We start from the raw sequence: 26,255 nt of genomic DNA on the forward strand, positions 1-26,255 counted from the left end.
GAGTGATTAGAAACCCAACGCATAGCAAAATGTCGAATTAGTTCAGTACTTGGGATTTCATCGATCCCAAATACTGGTCAGTAATTAGGATTCCATTAATCCCAAACACTGATCTATTATAGTAAATTTTTATTCTAGTTAATTTCTATTTTAGTGAAATCAAATCATGTATTTAAAAGATATAACTTTAAAAGCTACTACACATATAAATATATGTAAAAGGAATACGCAAACAAAATGCGGATTCCACTTACAATTTGCGGATTCCACTTAGTTTCGGATTCCTCAACAGCTCAATTAAACGATACAAATGTTTTATCATTTGTTTGTGGATTCCACAAACTGTTCTGGATTCCGCAAATAGAGTTACGGATTCCGCATATTCGCCTATTTTTCGAGCGATTTTGAGCGGTACAATGGTTTAGGTATTTGTTTGTGGAATCCAAAACAGCAGAAGATCGAAGAAAAGTAGCAATATTGCGGATTCCGCGACAAATCTGATTTTGGCCTTTTGCGGATTCCGCTTACAATGCAGAATGCACAGTTTGGCCTCGTAATGAGCTGAACCTTTTGTTTTTATGATTGAGGTTAAAAGCTGATCACTTGTTTTTGTGGTTCGCTGTAATCCCAGGGACGCCGTACACTCAGGAATTCGACACCCTCACTACCCAAAGGGTCTCCACTTTCCACTAGCCAACCATTTTCAAGGCACCGTGACGCGCGCGCAAAACTTTTAAACGCTAAACTCGGGCAAAAAAGTGAATCAAAATTTTTCAAAAAAATGCTCTTAAATTTCTCATTTGGTCTAGAAACTTGCCTACTGCACTAGAAAACTGAGCAAAATGAAAAAACTGTTCTGGTTTTGGGGTAGCTTGCAAAATGATCTTGGTCGCTTTAAACAAAGGTTGACATCATTTTGACAGCCAGGATTGTTTTTTTTCTAAAACGAAACTGCCAAAAAGGTGACTTTCATGTTTTCAAACTATACTGTAAATAAGCCAGCCCTCTTTTTGCACTTCTTTTGAATTCTGGAAAAGTACGGAAACTTTGGATCAAAAACAGTGAAAAATATATTTGAATTCGGCAAAATTTTTGAATGGGTAGGCATTTTTATTTTAATTCAGCCAAGTAGAACTCAAATTATTTACTACAAGTTCATTACATCGAAAAAAAACATGAAGGCTATTGGCGTATGAATAGAAACATGTACAATTTAATGTTACTCTTACACCATTTGAGCTTATTTTGGGACAGGCAAATCCTCATACAATTCCAATTTGCAAATTTCGTACAGAAATAGGTTTAATTTAGTACAACGAGCCCAGCAGAAATTATGTGTTTGATGAGCAGCCAATGAAATGCGCAACAATTTGCGAAGTCAATTTCAAAGCAGATAAAATATCTATTAATATTTATTGAAAACTAAACGTAATTACATGAGTTAATTGACTACATTAAGAGTTAAAATTGCAACAACTGAAACAAGCCCTACAAATTAGAGCATTTGGTTTGGATATAAATCGTTCAAGTTAAACAAATGCACTATTAACCAAATTTAACTATAAATAGAGTAATGAAAATTAAATTCTGAGAATATTTACAGTCTTTGCTCAAATTTAATCTAATCAGTTTTTGGGTTAACATTCAGCGAATTTTCTGCTTCTTGAAAAAAGTATATTTCCTAGAAACCGCTAGATTTTTATTTTCCTGTCAAAATCACAGCTGCAAAATTCGATTTGATTTCTATTATTAATAGTCCAGTTGCTTTTAAACTTCATCTTTTTTCACTGTCTCATGCAACTTAAATCATCCTTCAGTGGCACTATTGTTGTCTGCATTGGTCGTCAACTGTTCAATCACGCTTCCACTGTTCGAATCCACCACTGATGTTCCTTCGCCTGAAATCGAAATATTTTGATCACACCTGGGACTCGTTCCTTCGCTAATCACGACTACACTACTACTGCTCTTTGTATTCGGCTCTTCGGTTGCTACCAGAGACTGTTGTTGTTGTTGTTGTTGACTTCCTACTCGTCTGCCTTCTTCAGTTCTCTCAACGCCGTGATCAACTTCAACATCTTCATATTCGTCGTCTTCTTCTTCCTCTTCTTCTTCTTCCTCGTCTTCATCGTACTCTTCCACCTGAACAAAAAAAAGTATTCATAGTAGAAATAAATTTTGACTGAAAATCATAAAATTCAATACAATACAGAGTTGGAGCAACACTTCGCAAACAAAAGACATTCAAAAAAACTTCAGCAGATGCTTTGAAAAAGAGCAGCTGCTTTGATAACGAAAGTTCTGTCAACTTCCAGATCGATACCTCCGCATGTTGCTTAACCAATTCATGATTCTTGGAATTTTTGAGCCTTAATTGTTCATCTTTTAAAAAGGCGATAGATTACATTAGTATGTCGTCTCCATCAAAGATGGCGCAGAAATTAACAGAACTTGCTGAACTTCATACTGTTTTTTTTTTTCTGTATAAGAGCTCATTTAGTCCGGTCGGAAACCTTTAATGACTAAAGTTTACAGCTTGGTGTTCGAAAACCACATAGGAATAAACGTTTTTGCAAAGAGGCGTAATATTCTCATCCAAAGTAAATTTATTGTCATAATTATTCGCATCAAGTGTTCAAATCTTTTCTCACCGGGGAGTTTGAACTGCGGTGTATCCTCCGCTCCGGCTGAGATACATGGGCTGCCGGAGGCGTGGATGCCCTGGGGATCAATTCTCCCGCCTTCTGCAGAGTGAAATAAGCGCTGGCCGACCTTTCTAGCGCATATCCATTCGCAGTCTCATTCGAACACACATTCATGTTACTCTGCTGCATACTGTTGTTATCATTCCAGGCGTACTGGAACCCGCCATGCTGGTTGAACTGTGTGTTAGTCCCTGTTGCGGACGTTCCAAACTGGTTTCGGTTCAGTTCGGCCCTGAGCCAGTCGACAACAACTGCCCACTGGTTGCGCAATTCTCCATCGCGTCGCAGCACATCGGCTGCAGAGGGACTACATGAGAAAAGGTTTGTCAGCATTTTGATTGACAGGTAAGCGCGTCTCGCGAAGTGGGTTTTGCTTTTGTCAATTGTCTCAAACAGGCCGTCTTTTTGATCTAAAACGAAAACATTAAATTTATTCAATTCATTCAATTTTTGCACACTTTGCGATACATCACAAACATAACATGGACAAGCCAGCTGACAGAAGTCGAAAACAAAAAAATCGTCCAGAAACAATATCGAAAACTAGGTCTTCCAAAATCTAATTCGACAGAACTTGAGTATATGACCGTTGAGGCGACAAAAATCCAAGTTTCGCATCCCCGCAACACATAAGTGAAAACATAGCTAACAGACAGTTGCACGAGTCAATGAACGCAAGAAATTTAAAAAATACTGACTTGTATTTTTTGAAAAAATATCTTAACTTTCGAATTTAAAAGGAAAAAATAGATGCCCTTAAAGCTCCCTGAATTTCTATAACAATTTATGTTTGTAATTTTTTTTGATATAATTAATTTGAGAAAACTGGATCAAAAGGTAAAATTTTTATTTCGCCGGGAATTCCACTTTCGAAATTAGAAGTCGATCTTGTTTTCGTGACCTTTACACTTTTGCTGTTCGATAATTGAAATTGCTTTACTTTCAATAAAGGAAACGAACTCAACCTAAAACGCGAAACAGTGAATTTTAGACTGAACAAATTTTAAGACTTTTCCGGAAGAAAAAACAAAAAAAAATTATCGCGACCTATGAAAGAGTCTAAACATAGCCAACAAACCGTTGGAAAAAATTCAATGAACGAAAAGAAGCAGAAAAAAACTGACTTTTGAATTTCGAACTTCATAGAAAAAAATATATGGCCTTAAAGCTCTTTTTATTTCAATAACAATCCATGATTGGCATTTTCGACTCTCATTACGAGGCCAAACTGTGGTCTGGATAGGAGCACAATTTTGTGTCTGTATGTTCCTGGATTCCAGAGACAAGTCTTTAAACATGTTAAAATTTTGGCGGAACGATCAAAGAGAACAAAGGGAGCGTCCTTGTTGCGGAATCCGCTTAAAATGCACAAAATGCAGTTTGGCCTCGTAATGCTTTTTCTTTTTTCCCCCACCTGCAAATTTTTACATTTGAAGTTACTGTTCACTTTGTCCTATTGTCGTAAAACTTGACATGCAGACTAATTAGGCCATAACAAGCATATTTGGTCTTCATAATTAACCTTGTAAAACCACTCGTTAGACCATAAAATTCAAGTTTGAGAGAGGTAGGGGAAAAAAAGAGCCGCATTTTTTTTTTTGATAAAATTAATTAAGTTGGAGAAAACTGAAAAGTTAGGTAAATTTTTTATTCCGCTGGAAAACTGAAAAAAATTCCACTTCCGAAACTAGAAATGAATCACCTTTTTTCCGCCATTTCCACGTTCGTATTTGGATAGGCAATTTGACTGCCTTTTAGCAGATGAACTTCCAACTGAAAAAGTGGATAGAAACCTAAAAGCATTTATAAATGCATTAAAGGTTTGAATGCACTCCAGTAGCTATCAGAGCTTTTAAATCATCGCGACCTATATAAGAGTCTGAATTACGTTCATCGACTCTTAAAAACGTAACGCCCTTTATACAACGAAAGTTGAACCGACTAATCCGATATAAACTTTTCCAAAATTGTTGAGCCGAATAGAGCGAAAAAAAACGAAACAAAAAGTAAAGGATTATGGGATAAAAATTGGAATTGTCTTAGATCTAACATAAACACGAATTTCGATTAGAACTTAGAAACAAAAAGATAAATGCTCAGAATTTGTAGGCGAAGTCGCCAACAAAGTTCAGTCGATTTAATTCTAGCATATTTGTTAGAAAAGTCGTTCCGGTAAAAAAAATTCTTGTTCTCGATTACAAGACACTTGTTCTCGCTTATGTGTAAAGATCGTTCACGCTGAATTCTTTGAATTTACTTTTAATCACCAAAAGTCATGCAAAGAGTCCGCCTTCTAAAGTTCTAGTTCTCGATTACAAGACACTTGCTCTCGCTTATGTGTAAAGATCGTTCACGCTGAATTCGTTGAATCTACTTTTAATCACCAAAACTCATGCAAAGAGTCCGCCTCTAAGGGCAATAATTTTGATTTCATCAGCGGAAAATGATTATTTACTGATCAAATGACTACATTAACAATGAATAAAGAAATGTCGGACAAGTTTAATAACACGTTTGTTATTGACAAAACAACTCAATCTGCTTCGCCTGAAGTGACATATTACCGACACCTACCGTCGACATAATGAAAGCCAAAAAGATCAAAGGAGTATTTCAGCGTCAAACAAATGCGTTGTCATGTTTTCATCTTCGAGATAATTTTAACTCGATTATTTTTGGAGTACCCACCCGATTATATTTTACAAAGGGCAAAAACAGTTCATTGAAAGTTTTTATGAAGTTTCGTTCTAATGAAAGACTCGTGGCCTGTATGAAGTGTTCGCGTTTTTAATGCCCTCAAGCGCGGCTTAATCGAACTCTAAATTGAAATACAAAAAAAATCGTATAAGTCTGGCGTGCACAAGATTTTGGACGTGTTTTTGTTGCGCGCTTTCCCTTAAAATAAGTTTAAATTAGTGTTCAACGTACATTTGGATAAAATTTATGGCCAGTTTGTCCAACGATTTGTATCATAAAACATAGCCTACAGAGTTGGAAAAGAGTCAAAGAACGCAAGAAAACAGAAAAAAGTAATGACTTGTTTTTTGAAAAAAATCTCCTTTCGAATTTCGAAGAAAAAAATAGATGGCCTTCTTTGAATTTCTAGAACAATTTATGGTAGACACTTTTTTTCATAAAATCAACCCAATTTGAGAAAACCAATTGAAATTACAAGTCTAACCTCAAAAAACTAAATACGAGCCTGAAAAAATCATCGCGACCTATAGAAGAGTCTGCACTACGTTCATCGACTCTAAATCTACCAAAGATACCAAAACAAACATATAATTTTAAAAAATTTATTAGAGCAATCGGTCTCCTCGCAACACCTCGTTCCAAAAAGCCTCGCCTGAATGCTACCAACCTTGTTTTTTCTGCGATCCTCCTTTGAGACTCTTGATGATTCTGTGCTGCTGCCATGAGTCTGGGATCTTGAGCACCTCTAGAAGCAAGTCCAGATATGGCTTCAGATCCGTCGAATAGGCAAAGGTTATCTGCCACAAAATGTCTGTCAGAAGGGCGGCAGAGAAGCCCGCGTTCTCCCACGATAGAAACTGAACAGAAACAAAACAATTCATTAGATGTGAACAGTTTCCCCTAATTTAAACAAGATATATATTAACTAGGCCCTTTAAAAAAACTGGAAAAAGATGGACGAATTTTTTATTTTCAGACTATATTTTGACACAATTGACGTTAAATTGCCATGCCAAGTAAAAGACTAAGTTGATGCATTACTTTCAATGTTAATTGAACACTGTTCAAAAGTCTTGAAGATTATTTTTTGTAACTCCCTCCTCCATAACGCCTCGCACAAGACTTTTTAATCAGAAAGAAATTGTTCTTTTTTCAAGCACATAACTGTAGTCGGAACATTCTCTGCCACTTGCACAGCAGCTGGATATTCTTTCTTCATTTATTTTCTGCTAACTGGTGAATGAATCAGTCAATTTTTGCATACTCACACAAATGAGCGAGACTGTCTCGTCCGAATTGGGACACTCCTCGATGATGCGCTTCACGTAGACTGTATCGTCCAGGAGTCGCTCCTTCAATGCCACAGATATCGGGACTCCCACAGACATCTCTTTGTCCCTGTAGGGATTCGACAGATGGTACTGCTCTCTGGTTACCTACACAAAACACATATTGAGATAGATTACAAATTACAAGATCCACTTAGAAGTTTCTTCCGGACTAAATTAGCTTCTAAACTGCCACAGTGTAGGCAACTTCGATTACAAATTGAACTTTAGTTGAACTCGTCCATTTGAATCCTGAACTTCATAATTAACAATCAACATCCATTTTAATCCTTCTAGTACGGAAATCTGAATTGATGGCTCTATGCTTAGTAACTTTCATTCTTCAGACCATTTTTTCAAAAAAACACTCAGCATAACAGTTTCCTTCAAGGCCACTTAGGTTGTAGTGTTGCAAGAAATCAACTTAAAGTTTATAGGCACAAATTAGGTATACTGAGTATGAAACGATTCAATTGCCAAAATTAGATTGAATGAAAAGTACCTCTTTGCCACTGGATGACTGACAGTAGTACGACAAGTCACAGCCCCTCACTAAATTGGACACCACCTGGTAAAGCTTAGCAAACTCTGACAACTGGTATTTCACATGGGATCCCGCACTGCTACTGCAAGCCTCCTCCAACATCAAATTAATCATGGCCAGTGGAATCTCTCCTCCATTCTTTAGGAGCTGTCTTCGTTCCTTGGGTCCGAAGGAAGCGTAGTGGAGATAAAAATGAAAATAATGACTCAAGTGTTTCCCGGGAGAGCTTAATGATGCTATGGATGTCGTGGCTGCGTCCAACGCTGTGCGCACGTGGTGGTCTTTCCGCATTAGTTGAGCCATTTCATATATGACACAATCACTGATTCGGATTTCTAAAAAACAGACCACATCCGGGATCTCTCAAAAGGGATTTTCAGAAACTTCTTAGAACTAGCGAAGCATCATCGAAGTTCTATGCAATCTGCTGTTTTATTGAACTTAAACTAAACTTCAAAAAAAATTTCTCGAAAGGTCGGATCATTCTGAAACAACTAGAAACCCAAGAACAATTTTATAAGCTCTGATATTTTTTCATGAAAACTTCTCACCATTTGCTATATAATTTCACATGAACTCGACACTGAAGCATGGCGCTGTCTGAAGTTACGAAACTAAAGGTGATGCTAACTGTCGCATGTCTGTAATGCAGATGGAAACTGAAAGTTTACTTACGTCTGGTTCCATCGTCGTAGCCTCCGTACGAGACAAAAGTCTGGTCAAAATTTGAGAAGTGACACAGACATACAAGAAGCTTCACGAATGCTTGTCGTACTTCAGCCGAGGGTGACTCCAAGACATATTGACCAATCAAGTGTTTGTGCTTCAGAACCCAGTTCTCTGCAAGCCAGTGTCTGGTACTTGCCACGTGCTTCAAAAGACCTATCATTAAATCAGTCCACTCCATAGCGGGTCCTCGGAGCGCTTTTTTCGTATGAAGAGCAGTGTTGAACACTACGTTGCAGAGAAGTTGCATCGATATGATTCCAAAGTCCTCTGCGACTGTGGTTGGCATACCATTGGAATCCGATAGCTCTCTCAAGTCAACAAGGTACGATGCCTGACATTGTAAAATCAGACTCTTGATGAAGTTCAAATATTCGGGCATGAACTGAACACGATTATGCGCGAATAAGACAGTTTGGCGTTGAACAGCCTTCGCAATAGCTTCAGGCATTTTGGGCTTTGAATCAGCTTGTTCAATCCTCGCGGTATTATAGCCTTCGTCAGGTTTAGTTCTCGAATCGATATTTGGATTGCTGGTTGTTTCAGAAGTGGATGACGGTTCAGCATCGTCGTTCAAGTCTTTTCGTTCATATACCAGAAGATAGGCATTCCACCACCGTTTTTGCCTTCGACCGGCTGAAACACGGCCAGTTGTAACTAATAACTATAAATTCGTTTCAGGTGAGGTTATTATATTATAACAAAAGTAACATTTAACGTTCTATAACAAAATCATCACTTTTAGAAAATCATCACTGTTTTCAGGCGACTCAGACACACCTAATTATTTAACACTAATCAGAACTAGCTGCCTTTTCAAAGATACAGCTCGCCTCTTGAACTAATACGAAAAAAGGAAATTAGACTTACATGAAGATGACCTTCTGTTGAAATTTGAAGATTGCTCAAATGAAAACGAGGTGGATGAGCTATCGCCTCCCCCTCCCGATGATCCAGGAGTAACAGTGCTGTCCCCACCAAACCACTGATTCTTCAGCAGTTCGTTCACACTTTCATCATCATCATCTATAACCTGCAGTTCTGAGACATCTCCGTCGTCAAACTTGAACCATTTACCAGCTGATGATGAGGCAGGATTTGCCGACGATAGAGGACCCCGCTGGCGACACTGGATGTAGCTGTTGTAGTGACCTCCCGAGGCCTGTCCGCTATGAACCACGACTCCCATCAACTTGTACATAAACTCAGAAGAGTCTTTATTTCCACTCGCCACGTTTATTCCCTCATTTTCAGCCTCATTAGAATCTAGCTCTGGTTCCGGGACTCTTATTGTAGATGTTGGACTGTTGACTGGCATCTGGTCCAGGGATACTGTGGATGGAATGGAAGACGTGGAGGGCGATGGCAGGTCTGGGGGTGTCTCGAAAGAGTCATCCCTGATTATTTCACCTAAATTAGTGCTTGAAAATCATTTAGAAACATATCGAACATAGCCAATCGAAGATCGGCAAAGAGTAATAAACGCAAGTAAACAAAAAAAAACTTTCATGAAAAAATCTCAACTTTCGAATTTCAAAAAAAAAAAACAGATGCCCTTTACGCTCTTTGAATTTCTAGAACAATTTATGATTTTCGCTTTTTTGATAACATGAACCCAACTAGAGAAAACTGGATCACTACGTAAAATTTTTATTCCGCTGGAAATCTAAAAAATAAATTCCCTTTCCGAAACTAGAAATTATTCAAGTTTTTTTATCGCCATTTCCACGTTCGTATTTGGAGTATGCTCTTTACGTCACTTTCAGCAGATTAATTTCAATTGAACTTAAAATCCATTTATCCATAAGAGTTTTCTATTACATTAATTGAACGGTATATGAAATCAATTTTCAAGTTATTTTTCACTAAAAAGGTCAGAGTTTTATCACATGTGAAATGTTAACTCAAAAAAGGACACTTAAAAGCAGAGAGCACACAATTGCACTTTCCATTTTGTTTTTCAAAAAAAAAACAGTATTAACATCAATCAGGTTTTCATTGAAAAAAAATTCTTTACTATACAGAAAATTTTTCAAAAAAATAAAAGCATTATATCTGGAAGAAGAAAATTGAAAAGTTGAAATAGAAGATAAAGTTGCAATTCCTAGGAGTTCCCTGAGAGCAATACAAAATTTGATTGAAAATTTCAAGTAGTAGGTTTTTTAAATCTGTTTTTTTAGAAAAAAAACAAGATAAAAACAAAATGATACGCTTCAATTCGGCTGTTTAAAGGCATTCATGAGTCAAAGTGGAAACCATATTTGCAACAACTGAGTGTACTCTGAAATCATCTCACCTCAGATGAGTTTCAACTTCAGTTAGTTTTTTTTCATATCTAAGTTTCTAAAAAATTAAAAATATAAAAAACGCCTTCTCGGAAATCAAAAGTCTGTGAGCATTAATATTTGGAGGCAAGATTTTACGCCCCTGAGTATAGCTCGATAGAACCCCACCCACAGAATTAGGAAACTCAAATTTAATTAGCTTTTTCGATGTTTTTTTTAAATGAAAAACGACATATCTCAAAAACGAAAAGGATTTGAGCAGTCATAATTTGAGGTCAGAATTGCAGCCCCATAGTGTATGTATCCTGAGAGCATCCTACCATGGGTTTACACTTTCAAAATCGGTTAGTTTTATTCAACTAATTTTTTTTGAAAACAAAGTTCGAAATATCACAAAAAAAACCCTCATCACGAAAACCAAAAAATTCGAGCATTCAAATTTGGAAGACAGAAAGGCAACCCCTGAGAGTACCCTGACAGCAATTAAACATAGGTTTGAGAATTTCAAGCTTAATAAATTTTTTTAGCTAAGTTTCGATTTAAGGATAGGGTTAAAAAGTTCAAGAACAGTTAGTTTTTAAATCTGACATTTCAAAAAAAAAATCGGAAAAATCATGCACAAAGCCATATCTCCAGCCAAAAGGACTTGAGAAGTAATATTTAAAGTCAATCTTACAAACTGTGAGTTTAAGTGGACAGCACTCTACCATAGGGTTGAGAAACTCAGTCTCGATAAGTTTTTTTTCAATGAATTATTTGAAAAATTTTGAAAAAAATGAGCAGCCATCTTTACAGGGCACAATTGCACCCACATAGTGTATCCTGACAGCGCCACACCAAAGGGCTGAGAAATTAAAGTTCTGAATGATTTTTTTAAATCTATAATTTTTGAAAAAATATTGAAATAACCATAAACAAACGCCATATCTCGGACACCAAGAGGATTGGATCAGCAATACTTGGAGGCTGGGTGTACCTTAACAGAACACCACCATTTGAATGTCAAATTTTTGTCAATTTTGTCGAATATACACTGAAACGAAAAGCTTCAAAATTTTGCATTGCGAAAGAATGAAAAAAATGTACAGTTAAAGCATTCAGGCTTCAACAGATATATGGTTAAAATAATAGACGACCTTGGAAATTAAAAAATTGCATTCATTAAAACATGTTGAGCAATGCAAAAAATAGAATTTTTATTAAACATGCCAACATACGAACTTCTTAAACATAAGTCAAGTGAAACGCCAATTAAAACATAACCAACTGCAATTTGGAAAAGTGAAATGAAAGCAAGAAAACAAAAAAGGACTTTTCAATTTCAAATAAAAACTTAAGGCCCCTGAAGCTCTTCGAATTTCATGAAGAACTTATGATTTGTTTTTTAAGGAAATTTACCCAATTTGAGAAAGCTGGATCAAAGGTTAAAAGTTTTTTTTTTCGCTGGAAAAACTGATAATTAAGCTCCAGTTTCGGAATTAGAAGTCGATCACGTTTTTTGATGACCTTTACCTTTTGCTTTTCGATAAAGGAGTTTGCTTTCCTTTTATCAGCAGAAATAAAGTAACTTAAACAGAAATCAAAAGTCAAACCGCCAAAAATCTAATTTGAGCGTGAAAAAATTTTGAGACTGTTCCTTAGAAAAAACAAAAAAATCACCAAGACTTATAGAGCACTCACTACATTCATTACTCTTAATACTGCAAAGATAGATTAGATTAGTCATTATATCAGTAAAAAGGAATTCACCCTCGATCTTAGCCAACCCATCTACAGTGTAGGGTTCGATGTCCAGTTGAAAAGGGAACTCGAAATAGTCGTTGAACTTGATGGCACAGTCCCTCTCCCAATCATAATCAAACCGCTTGAGTTGAATGATCAATACTGGGGGTGCTTTCTTGATGCACATTCGCTTAACCGTATCAACCTTCTTCCCGCACTTCTCGCAGAAATAGGCATTATCTCCCTCTAGCAGATCACCTTTCACGTACTGCTCAAAGGAATCCTTGAGGGTCTGGTTGTTCCTGATGTCGACGCTCAAAGTCGTGAAGGGTTCCTCGCGGGAGTACCTATGTGGACAGTCTTTACATATTTTCTGGTCGGCAAAAGATCCTCCGATCGTCGATGAAAATATTGAGGACAGATTGCTTGGGGAAGTTTCAGAAACCAATGAGTTCATATGTTTCGTCGCTTCATCAACACTATCAACTATGCTATTCAAAAACTCCAATGCGTCTTGTTGTTCCCGAAGATTAACTGGCTCACCCGCAAAACGAAAGTGTTTCCAGAATCCTTCCGGAGTATAAAACTGCAATTGGCTAGCCGCCAAATATCCAAAAATCACTTGGAGGTATTTTAAAACGTCAACGTGATATTGAACTCTAGGGTTAATATTAGTTGCCAAGGTCAGCTGGGTCGACAAACTTGAAGAGAGCGACGCTAGGTCAGAGTTGGTCTCGACTCCCGAATCGATCTCGGGTCCGTGTTCATTCGAAGACAAGGACGTCGGTGAGGAGCATTTGGCCGACAATTTGTTCAAATCGGTTCCAAGTCCACAAGCAATAGCAGCGGCATGGTCGCTTTCAAAGTAATCATCTGCAACACCTTCGATTCTCAGGATTCCATCTCTTATCTCAGGAATCATAAAGAGCTGCTGAATCACCGAATTCATGTAGCACGTAGCTCCAGCGTTCTTCAGGCCCACAAAACCTCCGAGAGGCTTGCATCCGATCGGCGGCTGGAACTCCCATTCTGAAATAGTGGTGACGTTTCTAGAGTAGAAATACTTCTGGAGCAAAGCTATAAGGAGTCTGTAATTTGTAAAGTTTATTCCACACAGAGCAACTAGAAGTTGGAACGCCGCATTTTGCGTCATGCTTTGATCGCAGATCGGCTCTGCTTTTGACAATGATCTGAGCGGAGTTCTTTGAGGAGATGCACTGCTAGCCGATTGTTCGTCTGCCAAGTGAATGGTCGCAGGAAATAGAAAATGGCAGAAAAGATCCTGAAACAAGAATACAGCCTCAACATAATTGAAACCCACTATTTCAGCTTCTTAGCTTCCCGTTCCCCCTCTTGAAAACGTGTTTTTTTTTCTCGAAGCAATATAAAGACTCACCTTGATTAAGAGCGACAGCTGACGAGGAGTATTGTTGTCATTAGGCTCACTAAGGCCACAATTCTCAAACAAAACCAACTCGCGACACAAATTCAGACGCCCACAAAGGTAGAAGTCATTAAGCTTTTCAATTACTTTCCTCCCATTGCCATTATCTGATTCTGTGGTTGGAGACTCGATACAGAAGCTGTTTTTCACTTGGTTTATAAACGCTATCTCCTCTCCAAGGTATCGGCCAAGTTTAGGAACTTGGATCCGCAGACATCGAGCGTACTCCAGGAGTTTGCAAATGAGGTCAAAAAACGAGTCACTTCTCTCTCCGTTTTCCTGACATGCGTTTCGAATTTGATCAAACAGGAGGGAGATGAAAAAATTCACTATGTGACAACTTGACTGTACGTGAGCGTGTGTGGATAGCATCAAAATCTGTCGATAGCAGTTAAGTCTTAGCTCTCTTTTGCTACATTTTAGAAGCATTTGTTGAATCAGAAGGTTCCAATGTTCTGCTTTTAGCACCATAGTTTCCAACAGGGTTGGATTTAGGACAAAACATATAGTCAGAACTTGCAAACTTTTTGAAGACAAAACTGCAACTTGTCTGGCTGAACTATTCGACGTCGTCGTTTCTTCTGAATTATCATCGCTCGTTTCCAGAATAGATTCATTGGGCTTTGTCGCACATGTGGAAACGGACATTTTATACAAAGCAAGTATATGTTTCTCAGTTGGAATATGTTCCTTTAATTGCGATACAGTTGGATATTTCATCAGCATTGGGTTGACCATTTCAGATGCAACTTGACGCAGAATAGTTTCATCTAGAGACGCAGGAACTGATTTTAATGCTTGCTCTAGACTGAGGACATTGACACCCATTTGGGACTCGAAGTCTTGTCTGGTCATAGACTCTGAGCTATCTCCGGAGGAGCAGCAAGGAACTACAGACATCAAAGAGCTGCTGGTCTCGAAGATGTTGTGGGATTTGTAGAGTACCGAGAAGCCAACGAGGCAATATAATAATTTGCAGATCTTCACAATAACTGTTTTTATTGCTCTGAAACGAAAAACACTGAAATATTAGCCAAAAAAGAATGAAGCACTTTTTAAATTTAATAAACTTACCTTTGAAGAGGTACGAAAGAACTGCCGCAGCAGTCAGATGTCAGCATTCCAAGAATGATTTCAACGCCATCGGCTGCCACAAAATGACACTGAAACAAAACAACGACTAAATTATGTGCCAGGGGAGTTGTTTTTGTTTGCTAAAGAATTAAACATTACTACTGCCAACAGGCGGTAAAATCTGTCACTGAACCAAGTAGACAGAAATTTATTTTTCCATGAACATGTTTTCAATAATTTTGACTCAACGTCATAAATAAATGAAAATGATTTTTTTGAATGACAAAAAAAAATTGAACCCGAATTGATAACATTCGTAATCAAATCCACCCAATTTAAAACTAATGCAATGCTTTTAAACACGAGCGACTTAAGAGTAAATCCAAATGTACTATCGGAGAAACCAACTTTGTCTTTCTTTTTTTTTCGAATCGCAATTAGAGAATCACGCTAAAAATAAACCTCATACAACTCGCGCCCATTTTGACTGGTCAGACATATTAAACTTACTCTGAATTGTTGGGCAGCTGGCGAGAAGGGATCGAGGGACGGTAGAAGCAGAGTTCTGAGCACCTCCAAGTAATAGAGCACTTGGTTGGGGGAATTAGACAGGAACAGAGATCGCACCGGGGGCATCAAAGACTGCGAGGGGTCAGCTCCTCCGCCGTGGTCCGCACAAACCTCCCGGATGCGGTCGACAACATGGGAGTCGCAAGGCAGAATTGATATTAGACTCCTGATGGTCTGAAACAGCTGAGTTGCAGTCGAGTCCTCACTTTCGACCTCATCATTGCACAGGGCCAGTTTCGAAACCCAATCGGCAACATGCAATAGTAGCTGTACATGTTCATTTTGTTGACTAAATATTGTAGATGGTAAAATGTTCTCTGCGCTTTGAATTGTCGTACTTTGAGTCGGGTTTCCAGATGCTGTCCTCGAGGAACTCGAATTATACGGAGGGTCTGAGCCAGTAACCGTTTCTTCTTCGTCGTCACTTGACAGTGCAATAGCCGTGGACGTTGAGGCACTTCCAGCTCCTATACCATGTGCTACATTGGCCGAACATGACATAACTTTAGCTAGCACTAGACTTCTCTGGCTCAGATTATAACTAGCTAATGTTGTCGAGTCAAAACAGCTGTCGATTACTGAATTGCTGAAACCGATTTCACAGAGAGCGCTCAGTGGTGTGTAGTTAAACTTCTGCAAAATCAATTTGCGCAAATTTCCAACTGCTGCGTTCGTGTGAGTAGCAATTGAAAAATCATCCACTTGTTTATTTGAGTTCATAATTCGCACCATAAGAACCAAATAGTTCCCGCAACAAGCTCGGTTAAGCGCTATAAATCTTCGCTCAGCTTGATACATTGAGTCAGTTTTAGAGATAAATTCCCTGAGCGCTGTCAAAACCCGGATCATTTTCACTTTAAAACTTTCCCTATTCATTAACTCCGAAACTTCTCCGTTATCAGCCGACGATTTTGCCGAGGTGAAAAACTGCTTAAACCAATTCATACACTGACTTATGAACTCGTGGTAAGTCTTCACAGCTTGTGTTTTGAGTTGCGGAGCTAGACTCGTGTAGGTGTCTATTAGTATTTGGACCGCTTTCGTAGCCAAACTATCGTTACAGTTGATTATAATTTGCCACAAGTAGTAATAACCGAGCAGATTTGTATCCATGAGCACATAACCGTGCTTATTCCTCGATGTCTTACGAAGTTTGTTGGCCCTGTAATTTACAAACTTGAAAAAATGTTCAAAGCATTCAACTCCTTCTTGGCACAAAAGTCTGGCCTCCAGGTGCAGAACTTTTTCCGTAAAAAACTGTTGACAAATTTCCGGATCCAAATCCGGTTCGTCTTCTCCTATCAGTTTTGAAAACCAGCGAAAACAACACTGTCTGTCTTCTTCGTAAATTGCGCTTTCACACAGACAGTGCCATATGTCTACAGCTTGAGCCAGACAAAGCCAGAGTTGTCCGTCTTTCAGAACAAAACACAAAAAATTCAACCTTTCTTCAACTTGTTCTAAATGCGAGTATCGAGTTCCTGTTCTTCGCTCATTGGGATCAAGTGCCAAATTCTGTCCAATTTCGACAAAATACTTCATTCTCTGCATGTACTCAGTTAAACTATTCGCAACAACAGTCACTAAAGAGTGTTTCTCTTGAATCGAGTGGATCAATTTGTCTCTGTACAAAATATTCAGGGCTATTCTTGATTGCGAAAAACTGTTTTGCTGGGAAGACGACAACGAATTGCCCTCGGGAAACTGCCGACAAATTATTCGGATCATACGAAGTGACAGAATAACCCAGTCATCGTTATTCGGGTGTTTCAGTTGTTCGATGAAAGTTTCAATCCACATAACTTTCTGCTGATCTCGATTTTGCGAAACACTGCAATCTAAAATTTTGATATGAGCACACAAAGCTAAGTCTACAATTTCAGCCGCACAATTTTCTTCACTTTTGGCCAACGTCCAAAGCAGCGAAAGGACCTTCTGGGCCATTTCGCCCTCTTTGTCATCTTCGGCTAACTTTCGGATCAGTGAGAGGAGCTTCTCTCGTTGCTTTCGGCTATTTGCACTATGCCAGCTTTCTTTAAACTTCGTGAACAAATGATCCAACTGTTCAGCAGAAAAATCCCACGCCAACTTTGTAAGCAACTCGTGTACGTTTTTAGCAATTGCTTCGTGTTTTCCGACTTGTGCGTTCCACGTTGAGTCCAAGTCTTTGAGAGTGAGAGTCTTTTCCTTGATGGCGAACCGGATGATCTTTTCCAGCTTGTCGACATACTGCGGTTGGTGCAGATTGTCTCGCAGAACTATCGTCAACACATCATTCTCCGACAGCCAGTTCTAAAACATAATAAACAGCTAGTTGCAAAAGCGTCAATGAACACAACGAAGCAGAAAAAAATTACTGATTTATAACTACTCATTTTCGAATTTCAAAGACTTAATGACGCGAAAACGTTTTCAGAAATTTAGCGGAAAAAAATAAAATCAAACCACGCGACCTAAAAAGCGATAACCACTCCTCCGTTCATTAAAATTTCAACAAGACTTATTGTTCCGACTTTCGAGGAATATTTATGGTCGGAGTGTTTTTTATTCAGTCAATTTTCGCCGATCGAAACAATAGTTTTCATCAAACATTATCTGTACCCCATTGAAGATATTGACTTCTTGACCTCAAATAAAAAAAAAAGATATTCTGCCCCCATAATTTTTTGTAAAGTTCTGGGAATTCGAAAAATGCCAAATTGGCCATGTTCTGGACAAAATTATGCGCGCTTTGAAGAAATTATTTATATTGCTGAGAGCGTAACGCGAATTATTTATGCGTTGCAAATTATCCCGCACAACAAAATCGTTCCAAATTGAATTGAGGCTAGCTAATCGGATCGGTTGTTTTAATTTCGTATGACTCGAAATTTCACACTTTGATATTGGCCAATCTTTATAGATTTTCGATTCCCAAAAACTATTCCATATGAATTAAGGGATAGTCGGAACATTCAGGGCTTTGCCCTGATATACGAGCAATCTTGTTCTCATATATACTCATTTAAGTTCAATAGAAACCAGCTGAATTTGAAACCAATATTCCTCAAACTTCGCAGTGAACACAAAACTCTAACACAGAGAAAGAGCGGATCTTCGTATCCCGTGCAACACACTGCAAGTGTAGCATTGCAAGCTAGCGAAAACAAAATGAGTTGGAAATAATTAAAACAATTTGACTTTTTTGGAAAGAATGAAAAGCAGTATTTCAGAAAAACAGCTAAGAAACAGAACCACCATCCTTAAATAAACTTTAAGTATCATAAACCGAGCTGTCACAAAGATGGCAATTTATTGGTTTCGTCGATTAAGCAAAAAAATGCAAAAAGGAAATATTGAGCAATTAAGTTTCAAAACTAAGCTTTTACACCACAACCATCCTGAATTTTTGACAAAAAATTATCATTTTTGCCTTTCAAGCGACACAAACCAATCATTTTCTGACTGAGCCCATAAAACATGATCCAATTTTTTAATCGAAATCAAAAAACCTTAATCGAAATCTGAATTGGTAAATTGACATAAAACAAACCCTCTTTACAAAAAAAAAACAATTTCAAACTATGGAAATCAGAAATTAGGCCAACAAAACACCAAATAAAAATCGCTTGATTCAAATTTTTTCTATTGATAAAACTCGATCAATTATATAGTATGGCAAAAAAGCCAAAAGGAATTGCTGAACAAAAAAAATTGAAAGATTAAGTTTTAAAACTCTGTTAGTCCCCTCTTTTGAAACTTATACTCCACAGCCGTTCCGAAATTTTATTTAAAAAAATTAACAAGTTCATTTTCTGCCTTTTTGACAAACTTAACCCAATTTGAGAAAACTGGATCAAAAGGTAAATTTTACATTCCGCTGAGAAATCTGCAAATTAAAATCCACTTTCCAAACTAGAAATTGAGCACGTTTTTCTTGACTTCTATACTTTTAGTGTCCAGTAGAAGAATTTCAAATGAACTCAAGAAGTGCATATATACCTAAAAGCATTCATAAATGCAATAATAAGTATGAATGCACATCTGTAGCTATTAGAGCTAAGACTTTTTTCTCAAAAAAAAAAAACAAAAAAAATCACACTGCGTTCATTACTATTTAAAAAACTTAATCAAATTCCGAATTGGTAAATTGACAAAAAAAAAACAGATCGACTGTCATTTAGTATGAGAATTGTTTAACTTGGAAAACGATTTCAACTTTTGGAAAATAAGCCAACAAAATACAGACAAACGAAAGTCGCACAACTCAATTTTTCCCTCTAACAAAATAATAAATTCATTAAGCCTGAAAAAATTTCAAACGAGACATGAACCCCAGACCTTAGAGTGCAAATTCAACCACGGTACCTCTAGATCAAATGGCAAGGAGCATGGATAATCGTTAAGTTCAACATAGAGACGCAGCTGCTCTTCGCAAACACTAAACGGAAAACGACGAAAAAGCAGTTCTATAAAACAGGCAAGCCTTGAAAATTAAAACGTTTGCTGTGGAGAGTCCCATGCCTACGCATCTGCGCCACGCGCCTTGACAATTTACTAAAACTAGCCGCAAATAAAGCAGCGAAGTATGCTAGTAAATCTGGAATGCGATGCAGCAGAAGTGGCAGCATATACAAATAGACACAACTTTGCGTGTAATATATAAACATAATAAACTTAAAGCATCCAGGATTATTTAAAAAAAAAAAAATTGAAAAACCAAACCAAAATATAATTAAATAAGCATTTCAAAACAAACGCGATATATATTGAGTTGGAAATATTAAGAAATCGAGTTTTTCTTTGTACTGTTGTTTGAGACAAAGATTTTTTTGCTGCATCAACTGTGACACCTTGTTACTGATCGAATAGCAAAGTACATGCTATCAAAAAGTCGTAAAGGAGCCACCAAAAGTGGCAACAATATTGGCGAGTTTGGTTGAAAAAGAAAAAAAACAAAGCTTCATGAAAAAGTTGGTTACGAGAAAATTCTAGTTCCCGATTACAGCTCTTATTCTGGCACGTGTAACTATTCCAACATAGCCAACAGAAGACTCGAAAAGTGCAAAAAAGGAATCGGGAAAAACATAATACCAGGTTAAAATCTCTCGGAATGTCAAAAAACTGTAAATGATCAGCACTTTTTTCTTGAAATAAACCCAATTTAAGAAAAATGGGCTCTTTTTCCTTCCCCCCCCCCACCTGCAAATTTTCACATTTGAAATTTCCGTTCACTTTGTCCGATTGTCGTGAAAATTAGCATGCAGACTAATTAGGCCATAACAAGCATATTTGGTCTTCATAATTAACCTTGTAAAACCACTCGTTAGACTATAAAATTCATGTTTGAGTGAGGTGAGGTGGGGGCGGGGGGGGGGGGGGGACGGAAGGAAAAAGAGCCAAAAATGGATCATTTGACGATATTTGGCATAGAACTCTCCGTCGACTGCCGTTTTTGTGAAGATTGAAGTTTGGCCAAAAATCCTGATTTTTGCGATGCCTTACCTTAAAATGAGTATTCATTGATACCACGAGCGCCTTCAGAAAAAAGAGAGCTGACCAACCGGAAATGGCGGTCATAAGAAAGCATCACAATGGTTTTGGAAAAATTGGCAATCGGAACTGAGAGGGAGGTGAGAGGCCCCCCCCCCCCCCACCCCGCCTATCTTCCAACAAATAGCGATCATAAAATGGAAAAGATTCGAAGTTGTTTTGAGCTTACAGCCAGTTTTCTAGAAGGTATCGAATCAATGGACATCAATGCATTGCTATTGTAGAAGGAAGAGTTAGATGACTCGTAGCCACCACTCCCATTTACAGGTGTGGGCGTGGCAGACTGCAACATCTTGTTGATTTCAATCAACGCATTCATTTTTCCATTGAATGAAGAAACTCGCAACAACCTGAAAACAATCTAACTTTGAACTAGACATATACGCGGGGCAATTAAGGGACAAATAATTACTTATTTTAAATCTGATGGGCTAACAATGCAATTTATGCTCAAAACTTTCCTTAGATGATCAAAATACTGTAGGCGATTCCGTCACAAGGTATCTTTTGGAACTTTATCTAACTCAACGGGATCTTAAGATGAAGAATCTTTTACCATTTAACCGAAAATGAACGAATAAATGTGCAACCTTAAAATCATTTCCAGCCGCAAGGCAGTAACATCAAGTTGTATCTCAGCTGGAATCGAACTCGCACTGCTATGCTCAGAATCCGGTTGCGAATTGCGGCTCAGCAGAATACTGTACTGCCGCTGGATTCTCTTCATGGTTGTCAGAATAACTGAGATGTGGTCAGTTTTAGTCTCCGAAGACACTTTAGACTCTTTCTTCAGGTCAGCATCTGAGATGTTGAGCAGAAAATTATTTGCTATCGAGAGAATAGGCACGAAGTAGGTTGTAACACAGAAGTTCGTCAAAACATCTTGACAGTTTGAGAACGGCTTCATGAGCGCTGCTAGAAGTGCCACCGATAAAGAGTCTGTTTTCTTCACCCGGTTGATCAGCAGGTCAAATCCTTTCAGATAGCCGAAACGATTGATAAGGTCAGCTAGCCATCCCTAAAGACATATACTTGAATGAAATAACGAAAGGAAGACACATGACGTGCTCAATATTTGAGAAATACTAATTCGTCAAAGTCAATTAGAAGAAGAAGTAATCATTATTTTTAAATGCTCCTAACTTCTCGGATCATTTTCACAATTAGGCCAACAAAAACGAATACCTTTACAATAATTATCGATAATTCGTCTAACTCAATTAGGAAAAAATGTAATCATTATTTTTAAATGCTCCAAATTTCTCGGATCACTTTCACAATTAGGCCTGCAAAAATGAATACCTTTCCAATAATTATCGATTATAGCAATGCGATGGTTGATGGAAGTTATTTGTATCTGCACGCAATCACTCAAACGACCATGTTTTTCATGTGACTCATATTTCCTCTTTAAATCAGAGAGCGATGACTGACCTTTGGTGCGCGATTGTCGTAACAGGTGGCATACTTCAGAGTGGCTCTAGTGGCAGTCGGAGATCCACCCGACCTTTGGCCTTCGTTTTCTTCTATCTAAACACAATATGGAAGAAACAATTCAACGGAATTATGCTCAGAGAACATTCGAGATACTTGAAGTTGTTATCGAACTCAACTATGTACGAGTAGAAAGTGCTTCCACCAACGCGAAAAGGAAGAAAGACACTAACAAATGCCGCATCTAAAGACATCCAAGAAACTTCACTTTTACTTTCATTAATCGGATATTTTAGAAGTGAACCTAAAAACAGGGATAGAGTAAAAGAGTTTATTAATGTTTAATAACAAACACTACTCCCCAAATGGTTAAAAACGTCTGATTGGTTAAAGGACGCTCTGATTGATTAAGAACTTCTGTCTTGAGACCACTTGCGATAGCATTATTATCATCCTTTCTTTATTTAGATACCTCTTCTTGTTCTCACAGGTGTTAGTAGATAGATACATCCTCCAATTGCGTTGTTTCCAATGGTTCATTTCTATGATTTGTTACATTGCACTTCATCGTAAATTAATCGCGATATAAGGCTCGAGCCAGTTAAAAACATCAGATCTCTTTTGCTCCTCGCCAACGCGACCCTCGAATGGTACATTAGCAGGGGAGCTTAAGAGCGGAATACAGATCTTTGCTCAAACTAAGAACTTTTTCAGGTTTTGGGAGTAAGAGATCTGAGGGTAAATACTCATTCCACACTTATTTTCGCGGCAGGCAATTTCAAGTTCTTTGTCGAGTTTTTGTACACTTTGTTCAGCGGTTTCGCTTTTTTTCAGACCATCCAATTATTTTCATCATTTCTACTTGGAAATTTTCATTCTTATATAATGTAACCAGTCTCTTCATTCTTCTTCAATTTCAAATCAATTCCCATCTGAGCCATTCCGTTCAAATAGATCATTTGTGACTCCCATTACAGCAAATTTTTAAACATTTTTGCTTTTTAGATCTTTCGTAACATTCTGACTGGTTAATGCGTTAAGACCAGCTCCGGGACAGGATACCACAATTGTATCTTTCAGATAACAGCCCTTCACAATTAGTGAACGGCTGTTATCTGACATAGCTTTCGAGCTAACAAAAACATAGCACACCAATATAGCTTTTTCGCTAGCAGACTAAGGAAACGAAAACCACCAACTAAAAACAATGAAAACATTTCAATAGCAAATTTGTTCCCAAGCAATACAATCAGCGACGTGAAATAAGTATTCAGAATAACTAGCCAGCGTCACATAAGCCGATAAAACTTGTAAGCTTTCAGTGAGCCGAAAACAAAAAAATTCTTCTTAGGAAAATCTTTGAGCTAAAGTTCTGAAAATCTACGTTTGTTTTATTTTGTATGTTTCAGGTAGGGGGATTAATTTTCTTTTCAAATTAAAAGAAAAATAAAAAATTTAAAAGGAGTAAATCAAAAACACTTGCTGTTTCAAAGGAATGGGCTTGCAGTACAAGGAAATCTCATGATGTAACAACTAACCCGGCAAAACAATAAGACAAACTATACAATTTTTTTTGGAACGGGAACCAGTTTTAAAAAAACTTTCTTGACCGGTTTCGAATTAAGGCCCTTTCTCACCCCAGGAGCATTCGCTAACTCTAGGCCAAGTGTGCCTGGGATGTCAAAAAATTTAAACTTATTGTACCTCTAGCTTTGAAATGGTTCAAGCCTTTTTATTTAACAAGTTGTTACCCTGACAAAAAGTCTACTCTCGATTTGATGACGTTTGCTAAACGCGTAATCATTCCACTCCAGTCTAAATATAGACATTTGCAAGCTTCTTAAGGCCATAGCTAAACACGAAAAAAAAACAGACGGTCTAAATAAGTGGATTCACTAGGTATATTAAAGCTGAAAAACTCAAATCACAATCATTTATGAACAGTTAGTTTTGATTTGAATTGAAGCCGGACCGTTCCGCGCCGCATATACAATAGCTCTATAAACTTTGTTATGTACCTGTTCCAACGATGGTTCGAATTCGGCCATCCTGTGTGCGTTGAACTGGTGGAACCGACTACTCTGATTAAACACTAGAGCCAGAATATCAAGCAGGGCCAAGTTGTCACTGTTAAACTTCAGCACTATCAGCTGCACCAGTTTTTCACAATTACCACGGATTGCACGCTAAACACACTGAAAAAGTTATTACGGCGCTTTAATAGTCAACCAATCCCCCAGCACACCACACCATATACAATCATCATTTTAACGACATAACCAAAATTCTACAGGGCTATGTACGAATTCGTCGTCGCCAAAATCCAATAAGGATAAAAAACTCGTTATATTTTCAACAAAGCCATTGCTATCAAATTATCTGATGGTACGCAGGTTTAATTTGAAGCTGAATTTAAAATATTGGTATCCAACTAATCAGTTTTGGTATTCTTAAACTTCGGTTTCCAACAGGGTTTTTGGTTAACAACCTTAAAGGAGCTTGCTGGCGGTCCGATATGAGGTAGATTGAACTTACCTGTATATCAGCCTTCCAATTTTGGACAGCCTCGTCGTTCAATATTTTGGACGTCGATTGGTGCAGACCTTCTCGGTAGAAACGCAGACATTCAGCACTCTGTTCGTCTTGTTCTAAAAACAAAAAGCATTGTTTTACAAGGACACTTGCAAAAGATGCAAAATATTGTCAAAATAAAAAAAGAGTATATGGAAGTTTTCCTATAATATATTTAATTAAAAATCAACAATTCATAAACCAGCCAAATTGGAAACGACACTCGCAAAACTCTAATTTTCAAAAAACACTTACAACAAAAACGGCGTTTTTTAAATGAAGAACACTTAGCATTGAGGAATCGCTAAATATTGAAGAATCAACTGAAGAACCGCTGAATTTCTAGAAACTGACAGCTCAGAATATTTAAATGAAAGAAATCGGACAGGAAAATCAAAATCTTGCGCTTTTGCAACATTTGTCGAATGTGCAAAATATTAATTTTGCTGTGAAATGTAACTTTAATGCATCTGTACCCAAAATAATAGTCATGATTAAGATAGCCGGTGGTTGCGCAGAGATCCGACCACAATGATTCAAAAAATAACCCGGTTTAAATACCCATAAAAACTTAATTACAAAAAGGGCCCTTCCGTTTAGTTACGGTAAGTGCACAAGCTGGATAGGGCCATACCAGCGTTATAATAATGCATATATATCAGCAAACTGTATCATTTTATCAATGAAGTCATATATCAGCATGACATGCATTGTCGTAATCTTAGACGATTCGAAGGGTAGCTAACCAGGAATTCATCGCTTCTGATTCTTCTTTTCTTGCATCAATTTTTCCAATGAAGGCTGAGTTTGAAAAGTAAAAACTCTAAAAAAAAAACGCGAAACTACAGACCTGCTATTGCCAGTTTTATACTGGCATCCAATAGAACTTCTAGCTCTCCACCTGGCAGTACAGGTATGACCCATCGCGGCCTATTGATCATTTCGTCTAATTTATACAATGTTTGAACCGGGAACTCTTTGATATCCTCCGCGCTACCATTGTCATCTAATATTGATGTACCCACGGTATCCGTTGTGTCATTTGTTACCGCAATCGTTTCCAGGACCAGGTCTTCGGGCGAAACAGTATCATCCGTCGAATTCTCGCTGATGTCCAGCGGACTTTCATGCTCTTGGTAAGGTGGCGGAGGTTCATCTGGCAATGGTATGTCCAATTCAGGACTTTCGAGTAAAGTTATCTGATTCTCAACAGAATGCAACTCATTGTGCTCTGTCACAACTTCGTGTTCTACGTAATTTTGATTTTGAACAACTTCAGCAACGTCAGGAATGATACTTTCATTTCCTTCATTCATTGAGACTGCATCTAAAATAGATCGAAAACCAAAAGTAAAGGGTCATGGTTGTAGCTTACTTTAGGGTAGTGTCGCGTCTACTTTCGCGACAAGTTCAATAATCAAAAAATTCATTACATTAAAACAACATCAACATCACACAGTCCAGCCAAACAATCCAGTCAACATTCAGGAAACATTACCAGAAATGAAAACACATTTGCGGTGGAGAGATCTTTTTTCAATAGCAAAGATTAAACAGGCCAGGAAGAAAAAGGGGGTCAATTAAAATGGGCCCTTCCGTCATGCGACGGTACGTGCACAGGTT

At 37.8% G+C, this 26,255-nt stretch overlaps 1 protein-coding gene across 1 annotated transcript; it reads right to left on the minus strand.

Moving 5' to 3' along the window:
• Positions 1–1,084: 1,084 nt before the first annotated feature.
• Positions 1,085–25,956, minus strand: LOC134842865 (probable ubiquitin carboxyl-terminal hydrolase FAF-X). The gene is made up of 17 exons (XM_063859368.1): positions 25,483–25,956; positions 24,597–24,709; positions 24,080–24,247; positions 22,062–22,157; positions 21,218–21,645; positions 20,797–20,977; positions 15,036–17,387; positions 14,526–14,614; positions 13,404–14,457; positions 12,035–13,289; positions 8,871–9,410; positions 7,950–8,636; positions 7,233–7,609; positions 6,671–6,838; positions 6,070–6,259; positions 2,652–3,115; positions 1,085–2,142 (listed from the first exon to the last, which is right to left on the minus strand). Exons 1-17 carry the CDS (start codon positions 25,946–25,948, stop codon positions 1,807–1,809), a joined length of 8,964 nt encoding a protein of 2,987 aa, XP_063715438.1. The 5' UTR covers positions 25,949–25,956; the 3' UTR covers positions 1,085–1,806.
• Positions 25,957–26,255: the final 299 nt, after the last annotated feature.

Source organism: Symsagittifera roscoffensis, chromosome 3 (assembly GCF_963678635.1).
Source record: "Symsagittifera roscoffensis chromosome 3, txSymRosc1.1, whole genome shotgun sequence".
In the NCBI taxonomy this organism is placed as follows: domain Eukaryota; kingdom Metazoa; phylum Xenacoelomorpha; order Acoela; family Convolutidae; genus Symsagittifera; species Symsagittifera roscoffensis.